The 19,285-nt window shown below is 45.6% G+C and overlaps 1 protein-coding gene across 4 annotated transcripts in view; it reads right to left on the bottom strand.

The window, feature by feature from the left end:
- FNIP2 (folliculin interacting protein 2) overlaps window positions 1–19,285 on the bottom strand; it is a 459,542-nt gene that overhangs the window by 322,801 nt on the left and 117,456 nt on the right. Inside the window, exon 1 of one of the 4 annotated variants that reach the window (XM_078677000.1) lies at window positions 17,023–17,524. The exons of 2 other annotated variants lie outside the window; for them this stretch is intronic. In XM_078677000.1, coding sequence (XP_078533126.1) covers window positions 17,023–17,204 — 182 coding nt within the window. In that variant the 5' untranslated portion in view covers window positions 17,205–17,524. Of the gene's footprint in view, window positions 1–17,022; window positions 17,525–19,285 lie in introns of those variants that run through there. One more of the 4 variants, XM_078676998.1, reaches the window with a different exon arrangement.

The raw sequence follows: 19,285 nt of genomic DNA, 5'->3' as shown, positions 1-19,285 counted from the left end.
GGACAAGGAGGGAATGAAGAAAATTACATATTTATATGTATTCGTGCCCCCACGCGCTACCCTCTCACCATCTGCCATGTTGAATAAAAACCCCTGCATTACTTCACATTCAGAGGCCTTATTTCTCTGTCACCAGGCCCCTCCATGCCAGACCCTGAAAAAGGCACACGTTACATTTCTCTGCAGCACATTAGATATTTTTTGAGCAGTCACGGAGAAGAGGCCCAGCCCGGGGTGTCTTAACAGTGTCAAACAAGGGTCGACCTGATAAAGCTGCATTCCGGCCCGAGCAGGAGGCGAGCAGAAGCCCCTCTGCAGAGATAAGGCCAGTTTTGCTGTCGGCTCTCAGAGATAAGTGGGGCCCATGTCAAGGGAAACCTCCAAGACAGTTACACAAGGGGTGGACAGGAAGGGCCAAACCCACTGCTAGTATGAAGCAGCAACAATTCTACAGATGAGAGCAATCTGCATGCTGCCCCGAGCTAGAGATAAGACCAGACATGCTAGTCACTCTGACACCCAGGGCCCTCCCTGGCCAACAGAAAGGAAACAGCCCTCGTGGAGAAGTCTGATAAAGTTACGCAAACAGGCATTGCGAGTTTTAGCTGACCTTGCTGCCCCCTCTATGCACCCACCAACCTATGGCTCATTACAGTGAACGCCTACATGCTCATATCTTTTTCTTTCCTTCTGCTTGGAGGGCTCCTCCCTATGTATGCAAAGAATGTATAAATATTGTACTCTGTGAATAAAGCTCAGAACTCTCCTGTGCCCGCTTGGCGCTGGAGCTCTCCCTTAACTCGAGTTAATGCAATAAAGCCCATTGACTCTAATACCACGGACTCTGCTCCTCATTTATGCTTGACCCTTTTGATATTTATTTATTTATAGAAATTATGATAGTGTAAATAATTTATTTACGACAGTGCCCTGAATGGACCCATTTCAATGTCCATTGCTTATATCCTTACAATACGTAAGCAGTATGGTAAAAAGACCACTCTGTCTTACTTTATTTCATTATTTTTCATAGTTTTCACCTTATATTCCAAATGCTGCAATTTGAAATTAAAATGTCAGAAAAATGCGACATTTACAGCAACAACAAAAAAAGTTATTTTTAGGATCCATTTCACAGGGGAGCAAATAAAAGAAAGGAGAAGAAAGAGTGAGAACCCTGTCTTGAAGTCACGGTGTTCAGAAGAGAAGAACTGCTAGACAGAAAGACAAGGAAGAAGGAAAGAGTGGGTGGGGCAGCTGAAGTGGCAGAGCATAAGTTGACACTGTATTTTTCTTCTCTGGGCAAGAAGGAAAAGACAGAGTCCTGTTACTTCTCTGCCGCCCCTCCTCGAACGCCAGGGACGCCGAGCTTTATTTATAGGTGATGGTGATTTATTGCGTCCTGGGACGCATTTTAAAAATAAAAAAAGTAGGGGAACGGAATCCTTGGAATTGAAGAAGTAGGGTCACGCCGTGCCCTGCCAATCCCACCCACTTTGACCACTGCACAGTGTACATATCTATTACCACTTTCTCATAGTTGCCTTGTAATGCCATTTTCGCACATATGCATAGATGCGCAAAAGGCAGTAAAACTGATTGACTGGTTGGATGCACACCTGTCTTTTCAATAACTTGATCTTTTCAAGTACCTAATTTAACAATTGTATGCCAGTGCGCCTGTGAAGAAAAGCAAACAACAGGGAGGAATATTGTTTAACTATCGCCAAAGGAACCCCTAAAATTTGTCTGGCAGACTCAAAGTGCTGGCCTGTAACAAAGGTGAGGAACTTGCATTAAAATTTTAACACGCAACAAGTATCTGCAGGCAGAATGAGTGGCCTCACCTTTGTTTCTGGGTACCTCAGACTAGGTCTGCACGCATCAGACCTTTGGCTGGCTTAGTCTCTATGTTGACATCTCTGTCACAAAACCAGCCTGTACAGCTCAACTCCACTTTCCCAGTTGAGGCATTGGGGCTCCTTTTCTTGGACTTGTTCTCTGAAATGTAAGAGACTCTCTACATGAACAGCAGTTAACCCTCAATCAGTTCATAAGTCACAAGACATTAAGAAATGAAATTTGAAGGAAGGAGGGTCTTTTCCCCAGAGTCTCTGTGCTTGTTCCACCATCCTACTGGTTCAACAGACTTTACTTCCCATATCCACTCACTAATACTTCACCTGCTGTACCCATAATTTCCCTGCTCTCTATACTCCGCTTGCTCTGCCTGTCGTTACTCTACTGGCTGTACTTATCATTACTCTTCATACTAATCTTTCTTTACTCCACTTTTCCTCATCTATCTTTACTCGCCAAGCTTCACACATTTTTGCTCTAACCACTTTTACCCTAAACCTGTCATTTTCACTCACTCTTCTCAACTGTGTTTCAGATTCATCCCCCCCCTCCTCTCTACAACCTTTCCCATCCCGCTCTCTATCGGGAATTTTTAAGACATCTACTGTGGGGAAAAGGTTAATAAAGCACAAATGCATATGCATTGTGATGAGTGTGCGTGCATCAGCAGCCATCATGGAATGGGTTTTCTTCGATAGATGCATGCGTTCATATGCGGTGATGAAAAACAAGCACTGGCAAAGCCAACATGTTGGCCTTTTAGTTCACAGACCTATTTGCTTTGACAATACTGCCTTTCCCTCTTTCTTTCTAGCATGCCTTTTACTTCTTGCTTCCTTGTTGGGTATCTGACATCAGTCTCTACTGTCCACCCGTTTTTGTACTGCAATTTCCTCACTTGCTGCTGGTGAGTAAGGCCACATCAATACAACCATCACCGCACAGATCCAATGAGGAAAGGAAAATATGCACCCGGCTATCCCGCTGTTACACCAGCACGACTCAAGCCAGACAGGCCTCCTTTCCTAACCGTGCTGGACGCAAACCCTGTCAGTACTGGCCCACTGCCACTTCCACAGCATAATGCTGCCGCACGTGTGGCCTAGCCCTTAAGCACATATAAACTAACCACCTCTTATTCAGTTGGGCGGCATTCATAGGAACCTAGTGCTTCTTTCTCACCCGATAGATGCAGAAGCAACCCAGTCACTGCATGCTTTCTGCCACAGTCTGCGTCAGCCTAGTGCAGAGCTCGGGGTCATGAAAAAGCACCTAGAAGCACCGACGTGAAACAATTTGCAAGGTATCATATAACGTAGTCAGTAGTGGAAATGCGTTACATACCCAAAAGTCAGCATGTTCGGTTCTTAGAGGAAACTACCAACCTCATAGTACCTAAAACAGTAAATGATCTCAGATAAATACGCTTGCATGTCGCAAAGATGCTTGCTAAACATTTTAGGGGATACCCTCGTAGAGGGGAAATAACAGGCAGTTATCATTACCCAGTCATGCATCTCAATCACCAACAATAAGCATTCAAGAATGTGGCTTTGTATGGTGATGTCTGCTTGTGTTATTAAGATGTATTACATCATTCTCGGCATTATCCTTAGGGGCTTAAGTTTCAGGCCCTGGTGGAATGACTCAGCCGTACCTCTTTGCGAGGTGAATGGTGTTCAGGGTAGATATTAGTCACGCCTAAGAGAAAAAATAATACTAGGCAACCAAATGAAACAAAATACGAAGTTTGGGAACCTGATGATGTTGCATGGGCAAGCTCACTCGCCAAGGTAAAATTAAACTTTTCAGTTCGCCATGTAACTTGCCGTACCCCATAAATCATATATTACACGTTCTAGGCCAACGAATATCAACGTCATTAATTGTACCAGCATGGACAAACGGGACCACGTTGACGATGCAATAAAATATATAATATGGTTAATTCAGCAGTCTGAAATTGCACCAACACGTGAGATTTGTACAGTAAGCACACACGAACATGCCTCTTGGGGAGACACGGTTTGCTTTGCGCTGACTAAACTAACCTTTCAAGCTATGCATAACCACATGGCACATGCAAGCGAGAAGAGAAGAAAAATAACTATATCTTAACACTTGAAAATGATCCGAATCCTCAGACTGCCATGAACGAAGCTTCCACCCTGTCCCCTAAAGTGAAGAGAAAGTTGTGCATGTAGGGAGGCTTCACTGGGCCCTTGCCAAGGTCGGATGCTCGAACAAACGTATGTGAAACAGGGTAAGGACTTGGAAGCTTGACAACCATGCAATAACATATATCTCTCCAAAATGTGTTCAAGAAAGTTTACAGACCGTATTACCAGAGTAATACTAACACCACGGCTTGGTGGCTGCGCAGAACGCATGGAAGAATTTTAAGGAAATGAAAGCACTAAAAGTTAACAACACAAGCCTAAATCGCCATCTAGATAAGTGCCTGTGCAAGAGTAGTGGTAGGCGAGCCTACAAATTAACAGGGGCAAACCGAGCCAGAACCAAGACAAGGGCAGACTCAGAGAGCCCCTGCACAATCAGAGCCTCGAACACATATGGCATGTAAACCATGCCACAAAGATAGTGTTAGAATATTATAGTGTCATGAAAAGTCAAAGCAGTTTATTACTTTAATAAGCGGAAGCATTTCATGATAGTACATCAGATTATTTCAGGGGCCAGTCCCTGCTCATCCAGGTACTGACCAGTGACCACAAAAGGGACCCCCTGCTGCATCATTTAATCCTGCTGCCAGATCTCATCTAAATTGACAAGTTTTGAAAGGGCAAAAACACTTGAGAAACCACTGGTAGTATTCCCTCCAGCATAAGGGTGCTGTGGTTATAAAGAAATGTAATAAGAGGATCTTCTTCAGATCCAACACATTGTTGTAGCCCATCTTCTTTTCTAGCTTGGTGTTTCTTGGGTTCTAGCATGGTGTGGCATGTTATCAGTCATATATGCGGTTTCATTAGTGTGATTGTTCTGTTCCTGCCATTTGGAGTTTTTGTCTACAGTTCGGGCTGAGCGGGTTACACCCTAGTTCCTGGTGGGCTTCCCTTACTATAACTTGATCTTTAATGAAGTACCCGTTTGTGTACCTACCTGCCTCATGATGTTCCTATCAGCATGCATCGTCGAAATGCGACAGCGGCGACCTGCAAAAACTAAAGGTGCTTGAAGGAGACCGAAGTAACTGCCAACCTGGAGAAGGAACTCTCACCATTGCCACAGGACTTGGCAGCCCCAAAGCAGGGCGCTGCAGCTGTATGAGGAGTGTGTGCCAGCAGGAGTACGCGCTAAGGAGTAGATCTAATTAAGACAGGTATCCCAGAGTCTAACTCAACGGCTAGGTGTTGCATGAAGGGCTACTAATTCAGTTTAAGGGAGGACTTGTCAGTGTAAGTGGCAGAGTAGACCGGGCAGCGCCGAGCAGTCCTGATCCAGGAGAGCCAACAATGTGTTTGTTGCAGCAGCTTTTACAATTTTGCATTCAAAAGGCCAAACCCCTTTCTGCCCAGTCTCACAAGGAGCGTCAGCACAGTATGATGAGGGTGAGCCCTGTGATGTAGTGGCTTATATGGTACTGTTGTACACTGAAAGGAGCGAACAGCACAGAAAAGAATGGTGCTGCATAGTCAGAAAATACAATCCGCACAATACTAAAAGTAAAGCACAGTGTAGAATGAAAAGAGGTTGCTCATATGAACTCTCTGAGGCACTTTTGCAGTGTAAGTTATCGGGTCTAGGGGAGTTTGCTTTCACTCAAGTTTTTGGTGGCCTGGCTGGCTACAAGTGGCTTTCTGGAGAACCAGCTGTCAGCAAGTACATGTTGCAAAATGAGCACAACTTTAATTGGTGTTGTTTGATTACCAGTGCTGCATTGTGCAGACAGGACAGTCTGGTGTGCAATGCACTATCAGCGCCTCCAGATACCATTTGTGTTGTCATAGGACATGCCATTTGCGTTCTGGACCTGATGTTCCATCGACTGGGGAATTCAGTGAAATGAAAGACGCACTATCCAGGCTTTCAAAAATTGAAGTAGGACTGACCTGTTCTGTTTCCTCACTTGCAAATTTTCTCCATTGCTAAAGTATAGCAATGTTTGTGCTCATACATGGGTTTATTTTAATTAATTCCACTGATGATGAATGTGGCATTATTGGACGTTTAGTGCAAAGGAGTGTTTCATTTTGGGTGACATGGAACATGTACCTCATCATCCGACTTCATTGCCGATGATTGCGGAGTTGATTGTAGTATTTTACTGTGTGCAACTGCGTTAGTGGGTTCATGAGTAGGGAGTGTGTGTAGTGTTGAGTGTATTTTGGTATGTGACGACAGCGTCCACATTATGCCTATTGGCATTCTATTGGTTGCTGGCCACACGGTAGGGAGTGTGGGCCCCAGGGTATTCTGATGCTGTGCGTTGTTTGTGTGGAAGGTGGAAGGTGCATATTCCACTGGAAGTGATGGCTGTGTGTTGTGGGTACTCCACTGTGTTTTATTCCCATGTGCTTTTTCCATGGAGAGTGCGTATTCCACTGGGTTCAAAGCCCAGGTGCCGTTTGCTTAGCGTGTGGGCACTACAATGTGTTTTATTTCTGTGTATTGTTTGCGTGGAGAGTACTCCAGTGGGTGTGATGCAAATGCAGATTACTAGTGTTGAGATTATTTTTGGTTTTGTGTGCCCTGCGTGGGCGTGCAGTTGAATTCCCTGTGTGAAGAGGTGTGTTAACTTGCTTGTTGATATTTGTCCTGTGTGAAGTTGTGTGCAGTGGTGTTTGGGTTTTAACTTATTTCTTGTGTGTGTATGGATCAAAAGGGTCTATTTTACTTGCATTGTTTCAGTGTAAATTGTGTATTTTAAGTCAAAGTTGTGCTCTTTTTCGTTTGGCAATTATGTGTTTGATGCTGGGGTTTGTTTTTTAGGTTTTTGCACTTTATGAGAGGAAGATGTGTAGTATTCGGTCTTCTGTTCTACCTTGGTATGTCTTGATTTAGCATGGTGTGGAACATTGTAAGCCATGGTGAATGTGTGATGTGATTGGTGCGAGTGTTCTACCCCTGTCAGTTGAAGTTTCTGTCTACGACTGGGGTCTGAGCTGGTTACATACGAGCTCCTGGTGGGGTTCCTTAACTTGTACTTGAATACAGTACCTGTACCTATCTGCCTCCTGGGTCTTCCTCCCAGAAATCACAGCATGTACCATACCATTCCCCACATCCGCAGGAACAGAACCTGCGGGAGAGCTTTTTCCGCACATCACAGCCAGAACCTGGAACGAGCTCCCGGTTAACATCAGACGCTCCCCGACCATGCACACGTTACGTAAGGGCCTTCCACACCTGGCTCTTCGAATGATCCAGCACTGACCACCCCCCTGCCCCCCCCACCCCCCCCCACAGCGCCTTGAGACCCTCACGGGTGAGTAGCGCGCTATATAAACCCCCGATTGATTGCTTGATCCATGTCTAAATCAGGTTGTAGATGTTCTGTTTAATATGCGCCCAGTCCAAACCTTTTTATGACATCGGATAACAGGCATTTTCATACTGTGCAGCAGATGATTCGGGATAATGCACTTTGAAGAAGTGTAATGGATATTCTGGAAATCATGCTCATGAGGTAACGGTCCACACGGAAGTGATGAAAGGCGGGGCATATTACTAGTTTATAGATTGGTTCATTAACTAGGATACCCTTTAGAACATGCATGAAATGCTACCGGGATATGCTCTCTTGGAGAAGTATGGGTTTGTAAAACGCCTTAGGGAGCTTTGGTTTAAAGTAAGCCAAGATGCCCAGTGTGAGGTTGTTTAGTGTACCTGCGAAGCAAAGGTGGCGGACATGCACATTTATGTCATTTCAGAACGAGTACTTTGAGAAAAGCTAAGCAACATCTGCCAAAAAAATGTAAATGTAAATGTATTTCGATTTATATAGCGCACGAATCACCCAGGGGTCTCAAGGCGCTTGCTTAGGGAACCCGTCCTGGTATTCCCCTGCGAGATACCCCAGCAGGGTATTCACAAGGTGAAAGCCAGGCATCCCGCCGCGAGGGGCCGCAGTGGAGATTAAGCAAGCTATTGCCCAGAGTCGCAGAGTGTGACCCCGTGAGTCGAGTAGGCACCGGAGCGAGAATTGTCAAGTCCGTGGAATTTTTGAGCCCGAGACCCGCCGAGGCGGGGAATCGAACCCTGGTCCACGGCTGATCTCAGCTTCCGGGTCTGCCGCCTCTAACCACTGAGCCACGCTTCTCCACTGAGAAACAGAGAGTAACACATGGTCATTGGCTGCTGAAGCATTAGGATATTATAAGCTATAGAGTTAACAGAGAGGAGGCATTTGTTACAAATAAGTGCCCGCGTTGGGTATCCTTGCATGAAAATCTCACTGCATACTCTATTAAGTATAGGCATTCCCTTTCTGTTCTAAAATGTTATCGCATTTGAGTTACCACACGATGGTTAAAGGATGCATAAACCTTGCGACATACAAGATACACAATACAGTGCAATAGAATTCATTGTATTACAAAACATAGATTAAACAAGCATTTGCAATGCAATAGGTCTCGCATTAGGAAAGTTTGAGCTATTGGTATTGTAAATGACAATTTTTTTTATTTATGTGTTGGTTTTGAAAATAGCGAAATTAATAGCTTGGTCATTTACAATGCCAATAGTTTTAACTTTTGCAAATGTGACACCTATAGCATTTGTAATGCTATATGTGTTGTATTTACATGACTTAGATGTATTGATATTACAAATAATGGCTTTTAATTTTTTTTAATAATTAGTACTTATATAAAAGTTATTGTAATTTATAATGGCAATAGCGTAAACTTTTGTAAATTACTTTTGTGAAGATTATGTTCAGTGTATTTTATTGTGATGAAAATCCAAGAACAGAAGTGAAATATTAACATCTTTTTGTGACATTTGTAATAAAGCTTGAAACATTGAAAGAACATATTTGAACCAGTTGTTGTTGAATGGTTGCACAGATTGATGCTGTGGTGGCGCTGAGTGATGTTGTGGTGGCGACGAGTGAGGGCGATAGATAGATAGAGTGAGGGCAAGAGATAGATAGAGTGAGGGCGATAGAGTGAGGGCAAGAGATAGATAGAGTGAGGGCGATAGAGTGAGGGCAAGAGATAGATAGAGTGAGGGCGATAGAGTGAGGGCAAGAGATAGATAGAGTGAGGGCGATAGAGTGAGGGCAAGAGATAGATAGAGTGAGGGCAAGAGATAGGGCGATAGATAGAGTGAGGGCGATAGATAGAGTGAGGGCGATAGATAGAGTGAGGGCGATAGAGTGAGGGCGATAGAGTGAGGGCGATAGAGTGAGGGCGATAGAGTGAGGGCGATAGAGTGAGGGCGATAGAGTGAGGGCGATAGAGTGAGGGCGATAGAGTGAGGGCGATAGAGTGAGGGCGATAGAGTGAGGGCGATAGAGTGAGGGCGATAGAGTGAGGGCGATAGAGTGAGGGCGATAGAGTGAGGGCGATAGAGTGAGGGCGATAGAGTGAGGGCGATAGAGTGAGGGCGATAGAGTGAGGGCGATAGAGTGAGGGCGATAGAGTGAGGGCGATAGAGTGAGGGCGATAGAGTGAGGGCGATAGAGTGAGGGCGATAGAGTGAGGGCGATAGAGTGAGGGCGATAGAGTGAGGGCGATAGAGTGAGGGCGATAGAGTGAGGGCGATAGAGTGAGGGCGATAGAGTGAGGGCGATAGAGTGAGGGCGATAGAGTGAGGGCGATAGAGTGAGGGCGATAGAGTGAGGGCGATAGAGTGAGGGCGATAGAGTGAGGGCGATAGAGTGAGGGCGATAGAGTGAGGGCGATAGAGTGAGGGCGATAGAGTGAGGGCGATAGAGTGAGGGCGATAGAGTGAGGGCGATAGAGTGAGGGCGATAGAGTGAGGGCGATAGAGTGAGGGCGATAGAGTGAGGGCGATAGAGTGAGGGCGATAGAGTGAGGGCGATAGAGTGAGGGCGATAGAGTGAGGGCGATAGAGTGAGGGCGATAGAGTGAGGGCGATAGAGTGAGGGCGATAGAGTGAGGGCGATAGAGTGAGGGCGATAGAGTGAGGGCGATAGAGTGAGGGCGATAGAGTGAGGGCGATAGAGTGAGGGCGATAGAGTGAGGGCGATAGAGTGAGGGCGATAGAGTGAGGGCGATAGAGTGAGGGCGATAGATAAAGTGAGGGCGATAGAGTGAGGGCGATAGATAAAGTGAGGGCGATAGATAAAGTGAGGGCGATAGATAAAGTGAGGGCGATAGATAAAGTGAGGGCGATAGATAAAGTGAGGGCGATAGATAAAGTGAGGGCGATAGATAAAGTGAGGGCGATAGATAAAGTGAGGGCGATAGATAAAGTGAGGGCGATAGATAAAGTGAGGGCGATAGATAAAGTGAGGGCAATAGATAGATTGAGGGCGATAGATAGAGTGAGGCCGATAGAGTGAGGGCGATAGACAGATAGATAGAGTGAGGGAGATAGAGTGAGGGCGATAGACAGATAGATAGAGTGAGGGAGATAGAGTGAGGGCGATAGAGTGAGGGCGATAGACAGATAGAGTGAGGGAGATAGAGTGAGGGCGATAGATAGATAGCGATAGATAGAGTGAGGGCGATAGACAGATAGATAGAGTGAGGGAGATAGAGTGAGGGCGATAGCTAGATAGAGTGAGGGCGATAGATATATAGATAGATAGAGTGAGGGCGATAGATATATAGATAGATAGAGTGAGGGCGATAGATATATAGAGTGAGGGCGATAGATATATAGATAGATAGAGTGAGGGCGATAGATATATAGATAGATAGAGTGAGGGCAATAGTGAGGGCGATAGATAGATAGAGTGAGGGCGATAGATAGATAGATAGATAGATAGATAGATAGATAGATAGATAGATAGATAGATAGAGTGAGGGAGATAGAGTGAGGGAGATAGAGTGAGGGCGATAGACAGATAGATAGAGTGAGGGAGATAGAGTGAGGGCGATAGATAGCGATAGATAGATAGAGTGAGGGCGATAGATAGAGTGAGGGCGATAGATAGATAGAGTGAGGGCGATAGATAGAGTGAGGGCGATAGATAGATAGATAAATAGATAGATAGAGTGAGGGCGATAGATAGATAGATAGAGTGAGGGCGATAGATAGATAGATAGAGTGAGGGCGATAGATAGATAGATAGAGTGAGGGCGATAGATAGATAGATAGAGTGAGGGCGATAGATAGATAGAGTGAGGGCGATAGATAGATAGAGTGAGGGCGATAGATAGATAGATAGATAGAGTGAGGGCGATAGATAGATAGATAGATAGATAGATAGATAGATAGATAGATAGATAGATAGATAGGATAGATAGAGTGAGGGCGATAGACAGATAGAGTGAGGGAGATAGAGTGAGGGCGATAGATAGAGTGAGGGCGATAGACAGATAGATAGAGTGAGGGAGATAGAGTGAGGGAGATAGAGTGAGGGCGATAGATAGCGATAGATAGATAGAGTGAGGGCGATAGATAGATAGATAAATAGATAGAGTGAGGGCGATAGATAGATAGAGTGAGGGCGATAGATAGATATATAGAGTGAGGGCGATAGATAGATAGATAGAGTGAGGGCGATAGATAGATAGATAGAGTGAGGGCGATAGATAGATAGATAGAGTGAGGGCGATAGATAGATAGCGATAGATAGAGTGAGGGCGATAGATAGAGTGAGGGCGATAGATAGATAGCGATAGATAGAGTGAGGGCGATAGATAGAGTGAGGGCGATAGATAGAGTGAGGGCGATAGATAGAGTGAGGGCGATAGATAGATAGAGTGAGGGCGATAGATAGATAGATAGAGTGAGGGCGATAGATAGATAGATAGAGTGAGGGCGATAGATAGATAGAGTGAGGGCGATAGATAAGATAGATAGATAGATAGATAGATAGAGTGAGGGCGATAGATAGATAGTGAGGGCGATAGATAGATAGATAGTGAGGGCGATAGATAGATAGATAGATAGTGTGAGGGCGATAGATAGATAGAGTGAGGGCGATAGATAGATAGATAGATAGATAGTGTGAGGGCGATAGATAGATAGAGTGAGGGCGATAGATAGATAGATAGATAGATAGAGTGAGGGCGATAGATAGATAGACAGTGAGGGCGATAGATAGATAGATAGTGAGGGCGATAGATAGATAGATAGTGAGGGCGATAGATAGATAGTGAGGGCGATAGATAGATAGATAGATAGTGAGGGCGATAGATAGATAGATAGATAGTGAGGGCGATAGATAGATAGATAGATAGATAGATAGATAGATAGATAGTGAGGGCGATAGATAGATAGTGAGGGCGATAGATAGATAGATAGTGAGGGCGATAGATAGATAGAGTGAGGGCGATAGATAGATAGATAGATAGATAGAGTGAGGGCGATAGATAGATAGATAGATAGATAGATAGATAGATAGATAGATAGATAGATAGATAGATAGATAGATAGATAGATAGATAGATAGATAGATAGATAGATAGATAGATAGAGTGAGGGCGATAGATAGATAGATAGAGTGAGGGCGATAGATAGAGTGAGGGCGATAGATAGAGTGAGGGCGATAGACAGACAGACAGACAGACAGACAGACAGACAGACAGACAGACAGACAGACAGACAGATAGATAGAGTGAGGGCGATAGGCTCTGTCGTCAGTTCTGAAAGGATCAGATCACAATTCTAATCTTCACTTCCGTGCCAAAATTGTGGTCCTCTTAACAAAATGTGTCATCTCTCTGTACTACACATTTTCATTTCTGAAGTGCCGAGATGTGGGTTGACGCAAAGTATTAGAAACTATAAAAACTGGACATTGCCATCCAAACCTTTCTAGTGGGTCGCACAGTTAACCCAAAAGCAAAGAGTTCATTAGCAATAAATCTCTGCATGTTTCGTTACGAGTCCACAACAACGTCCATAAAGCAGAAATACTAGCAAGAGGCATTTCTCAATTAGTTGAGAGGAAACACACACAACATGTCACCGACTTGTGTACTTTATTTGCCCATACTTCAGTTCTACTCTTAAACAGGAAGCAAGCACCAGAGTTGCGTATGAAATGCAGTGATGCTATATGTAGCCTCAGAAGAAAACTAAACTTGTAACACATTGTTGTAAAGTCAAAGCACAAACACAACAAAAAGACACACACAGGGGAATAATTGAAGCATGCCTACTATTCACAAAACATTATATATCACACACAAGTTCACAAAAGCTACAGAGGCCTACAATAACTAGCAGGACCAGCAAAGCAAGTAGACTGAAATATAACGACGGAAAGTGGAAATGAGGAGATTCTAGTACTCTTAATGCCACCCTAGTATAATAATTAAGGCTTTGTTTGGTGAAGGCAGAGAACAGGACCAGTATAGTGAGCAGATGCAAATATAAAGTGGAGAGGGCAGGCTGGGAGGCAGAATCAAATGAATTGTGATACCCTTACTGCCATTCAAGTGTCATTTTTTATTGAGAATGGAGAGTAGATGCAGACATTAAAATCCGGAGAGTATAGTTCGAATCCAATTGCAAGTAGATTTGGCTCTATTTTCTGCTAAAAACACAGCACTAAGTAAAAGGTCACATACAAGTATTACGTTATATAAACAAGCCGGTGCCCACCCGGCATTTGCCCCAAATTGCGGCGTATTTCCACTTGTAGCGAGTGTTACCTCGCTTTATAATTAAATTCTGGAGGGAGCCTACCCCTCGTGTGTCCCCCCGGATCACCGCCGCAGCCCGGGACAAACCGAACATCGCCGCCGGCCTGCGACCAGGAAGTCAGGCAGGCCGGGCGGGACAACCGGAAACCGGAAGTAGGGGGGCGGGAGCCTACCCCGCCTCCCACGGAAGAGCCGCGGCTGTTTTGAGCACCGGAGCAGGCAGGAGCCTACCCTGCGCCCCGGTGCACTTGCCCTGAGAAGGAGGGAGGAAGAGTCCTGCTGCCGGCGCCTTCCACGAGTGAGGGAGAGCCCGTGGTAACCGGCATAGAGGAGCCCTGCAGCTGCCGATGAGAGGAGAGCCGCCGCACCAAGGAAGCCGGTGAGTGGGGCTTCGCCTTGGTGGCTCTCGGGGGCATTCTCTGGCTGTCTCGAGTCCGCCATTTGCACTAAGAGCTGCGGCGGGGGCTATGTATGTGTGTGAGCGTGCGTGTGTGTGTATGTGTCTTGGAGTCAGTGTGTATGCGTGTGTGTATGCGTGTGTGTATGCGTGTGTGTTTAAAAGAGGCCGATGACTGTGGGGGGGGGGGGGGGTGAGTGAGCGAGTGTCTGTCTGTGTATATGCACGCGCATGTGTGCCAACTTCGAGAAGGAGCCGGGGATGTGCACGGCGCGGGGCTGGACGTGCGCGTTCGCGCACCCAAATCCACATGAAACGCTCGTAACACCCTCTTGTCCCTAATTCCCCCGTGACGGCCAGCTATACGTCTCCAGCTGGACGCATCCTTCGGATGCTATTCCAGCGAGACCTAAAAAGGGGTACCAGCATGGACCGTTCCCACCCAGCATAGTATGTCACATATGATGAATCTATAGGCCTCCCTTTCCTCTTTTCGGGGGCATTCGTCTCCACCATCCACCTCAGTGGAAGGGACATCTGCAATTTGCACTGCCAGGAGGAGAAGTTGTTATATCATCGAGTTCATATTATGGCACTGGTGGCTTCAGGCAGCCACAAATGGGGGTGCCAGTTTCTAATCACAACCTGCGTTATTCTGCTCTCACTCATCAGTGAGGGTTAAAAACACGGGTTCTGGACAGTTATTATACATGTGTAATGCTGTGAAACAGTACAGGCATGGGACCATCATGCAGTCATCTATAATTGTTCTACAGAACTTATACACAGTATTTGTGGCTAGAGATGCCAGTAGGCTTTGATTAGGATCTACAAACCAGAGAGCTAGGAGACCAGGTTTGTAGGATCGGATCGTAACCTGGGCACTATGCATATTTCAAACCCAAACTCTACCACAATGGACAAAAACTGTCCCCATATTGAGTGCCTCAGTAGAGAGGCCAAGGACTGAATGAGCAACTAGTCGAAAGGCAAATGTACTGGTTCTACACTGGAGGAGAGTGTGAGGGATTCTGCACTGGGGTGAAGGGCTGCACCTTGACATGCTCTCAAACCAACTGAAAGCAGTACATTCACAAGAAAACTAACCAAAAGCACCTACAGGATATTCGGTTCTCATTTTGCATAATGCAACAAAACACATTATTTTTGGTGTGATTGCTGGTCACAGGGTGTTAAAAGAAACAAAGCCGAATGCACTAAATACTCAGACTCTCATAATTCTGGCATGACTTGTACTTGAAAACATTTTCAAACGCTGCAGACTACTTTTCCATTTTCGCCCTAACTTGCCTAAGACGTGCGTTTCAGCGAGACAAAGACATGCATGGACAGTGAAGCACGGACTGTAGTCAAATCAGCTGTAAATATGTTAATGCAATGGAAGGCGAGCTATTATTTGGTGACTGAGCAAGGAGTTTGTTTTTACAACAAAGTGGTCACCATATAGCAAATCTACAAATACAGTTACCCCACAACAATAAGGGGCCATTATACATGGGTACAGTCAGGTCACAGTTACAGGAAAACTGTTTTAACGAAGATCCACACACATGTAAAACTCAACACGTGTAGTTTGACACATGCATCACTGATAACATGTATTATTAGTGATCTTCAATGCCAATCATAATTTTCATCTCATCTGTGGTCACCAAACTGTAAAGACAACTGCTTCGACTCTAAATTACTTCAATAGCATTAGTTACCTCCTACTGACACCACATGACTCGGCTACAGAAACCCTAGACCAGATGGGGCAATACTCTTTTAAGCTGTACATCCAGAAGCAGCGACCTGTCCAGAACTTGGAGTTGATGTGGCTTTTGACATGATTAACCAACCAGAAAACACGTTCTTTGAAAGACTCAACCTTTCCGCCTGTACAGTCTGAATGAATCAGTCATTCACCCAGAAAGACAGGCGAGCATCGTACCTTACAAAATCACCTCCAAGAAATAACTATACCCAACTTGAATACAATTTCGAAGGAAAGCACACAGAGAAGTCACTTGCCAAGAGGAGGGCAAGATACTGTGCCCAACATTCAATTCCGAAGCTGGTCACGGCCCAAACAGAAGCCATCTGTCCAGAAAAGAACACCTAACATGATCATTCAAAGTATTTGTGCTCCTACTCAGTTGAATTCCACAAAAAACTGTCCATTAAATTCTCCAAAAATACTTCTTTAATCATTAATTTTAACTTTGAAAATGCAGGTTTAAACAGCAAATATAGCCTACTGCTTAGCAGGCAGACAGGCATCCAAATATGCCTACTGAGTGACACAACGAGGGGTTATTTCACCACTCAAACAAATCTTGGGGCTCGGTGTTTTACACATGGGTGCCCAATTTACGACGGTTTACTACAGGCTTAAAACAGAAGTCACACTTGTCTTCTTAGGTAAAACATACTTATAATGGTCTTACCCTAGAATAACTCTTGGGTAATCGGGGCCTGCGTGACTCAATGTACATCTGCCCTGTACACTGTGCCACACCGTTGCGGTTTACTTCCCGGCACACAGGTTTGGCACAGGTTCACTTGTGTAAAGGAAGTATAGGTAGGGGGTAGAAAATAGTTTTAGTATTGTAGCATAATTCAAACTGTACAGCAACTCTGGTTGAAACTTTAAGGAGTAGTCGGAGATGCAGCTAATGGAAATGTATTCAGTATGCTAAATATAGCTAAGAAAAAACAAAGTTCTGTAAGGTAGGACTGCCTTATCAGGTCTACTCACTGGAACCTTGTGGTCTTTGTCTTTGAGTAACGGGACAAAAAATGTAAAACAATATTTTAATATAGACGGGGAGACATTTTGACAATGAGAAGGAAACCGGAGAGAAATTCCAAAATTAAACCTCGTTTGCTATAGTACATTCTAATGTAAAATAAGCACTCAAAAACTGCAAACCACGACAGTAAGGTAATGAAAGTCTAAGAAAGATTCCAACCCCCCAAAAATGCTAATTATGCAACCATTATTACCTCTGCGGCTTCTCGGGAGAGCTGCTGTGCTCAGGAGCTTCCAGCCCTGTTCCAGAATCTCTCGAGGTAATCCTGTGATTCTCGGCGCGTGCTTGCAGAGTTTTCCCGGCGCAGGAGACATGGCCATACCCCGGGCCCTCCAGCTGCCCACCTGCGTGGGTCTGAGTGGTCACTCCACACATTGCGCGAGCCGCCTCTCTCACTCCAGCCCCCAGGGCGACTACCTCGCGGGCGTGCTCATCTCTTCAGCGGAGTTTCTGCAGAGCCACCGACAGCTGACACACCATGCTTGAAAAGCAAGAGGCATGTGGCAAATGGAAGTTTACTACGTGCAGGTAGGTCTGCAATCAGAGAAAACCCATACAATTCCAAAAACGTGACCTAGAACGCTAAAAAAAACTTCAACCAGTTGCGTGCACTCCCCGGGCACTCTTGCCATCTCAGCCAGAGCAGCTGACAGGCACAGCACATGTTGTCTGCCCTCCGATAACAGTGTCTCCCTGGGTGGGATTATACAGTCAGTCTCTCGGTCACAAGACCTGCCAGGAGGGCTGGGCTGTGGTAGGTTTATCCTGTACGTGCTGCGCTGCCCTGCCCTGCCCCCGGCTGTAAGGGTGCTCCAATGCTGGCCACGCACTTCTCTGTAACGGGTGTCATGTGAGCAGGCGTCATCTGACACGGCCTAGCAACCGCGCGAGCCCAGCGTGGAGACCGCAAACACCAGAGCCTGCTATCAGTGCAGGAGCAACTCGCTGCAAGGGCGCCTCGCCCTGCATCACCTCTGGGATACACTGCGACCCTGCACTGAAAGGAAGAAATGGTTCTTGGGCAGCTCCGCGAGCTAAACTCTGCTTGCACTTAACAAAAAAAAGCGTGCATTTTTCCTCTTAAACCAACATGCCAGAGGCTACTGCTTACACTACTGCCGAGGAGGGCAGGGTTTAACACAGTTACATCAGAAAACTCGTAGGGTGACGCATTACCAGCTCGTTCAAACACGTATAACAATAAAGCAGTGACTTCTCAAGACATGTGACACAAAACCACAGAACGTACCCGAGGCGAAAACATGGGAGCTGTACACAAAACCACATAAAACATCAAATGTTGTTTTAATGGTTTTATTTTTTAGTCTTTCCAAGTCTGTGTAAGAGGAATGGCGGTGTGGGGAAACTCGTGCAACCGTGGCGATCACCAACTCAGCCTGAATCTAGGTGCACTGGGAGAACTGAGTATATGGGTGAACTGTGTGCAAATACAGTGATGCAATGTTAAGGTGAACTGCGAGGCAAGGCTGAGGTAATAGTGCAGTACCAAAACAGGGGACAGGGAACCATTTCCTTGCTTACATTAGGGCTCACGACACCTTTGCTTTGCTACTACATATATGGCTCCCAGAACTGAAATTAAAGGGGAGTCATTAGAAATGAGAAGATAATAAACCGTTTTTATTGACTTGATAATGCTGTTCTTTAGGTTTCATAGTGCTGTAAATACTGGGTGCCATTATTGCACAATTCAAAGGTGCACACCTAACCAAACTTCAGAAGATGAATGGTGGAATCAGCCATGCATTGCATTTAAATATATGTCCAGCTGTATTCAAATATATGCCCTGTAGGTTTCACACAGATCTCAGCAGTAAGTGCTCAACTATCTGAACTATCTTGCTGGCACATTGGCAAGTGTGTGGGTGCTTCGAGAGACTTCCTTGTCCTTTTATAATTAGATTCCATTTCTAGTGTCCCAGGAAGCAGATGATAACCAGTGCACAGTGGGCACTTCAAACAGGGAGAGGATGCACCCTTAGGGCTAGAGCAGTCGACCTCGAAGCTGGAACGGGGTTCGAGCATGGGCGTAGGAAGTGTGGGGGACGCGGGGGATATATCCCCCCCCAGATTTTGAAGTGGGGGGGACACGGGGGGGGGACAAGGGTGAGGGGGGCGAGGGGACAAAAGAATTTCCCCTCTCCTTCTGTTATTCAGCAGGGCCATTAGCACGCGAAAGCGTTACCTAATGGCCCTGCACTTGACCTGCCTGGAATCAAAGAGGCCACCGGCCCTCGGCCCTTTGTTATGCTGCAGGAAGGCTCCAAGGCCTGGGAAGGGCAGAGAAGGGGAAAAAACTGTCTCTTTTCCTTCATACCCATTTCTGTCTCTGTCTCACTCCTCCTTAAGACAAGTTCTGATTTCAAGAGCTCTTATGTACTCTCTCTAGTATCTCCGCTCGCTCAGAGGACTTTTACACAGTGTATCCTGCCCGT

The sequence above is a fragment of the Lissotriton helveticus genome, chromosome 2_1 (genome assembly GCF_964261635.1).
Source record: "Lissotriton helveticus chromosome 2_1, aLisHel1.1, whole genome shotgun sequence".
In the NCBI taxonomy this organism is placed as follows: Eukaryota; Metazoa; Chordata; class Amphibia; order Caudata; family Salamandridae; genus Lissotriton; species Lissotriton helveticus.
The sequence above is the reverse complement of the archived record's forward strand: the minus strand, read 5'-3'. Positions and strand labels throughout refer to the sequence as shown.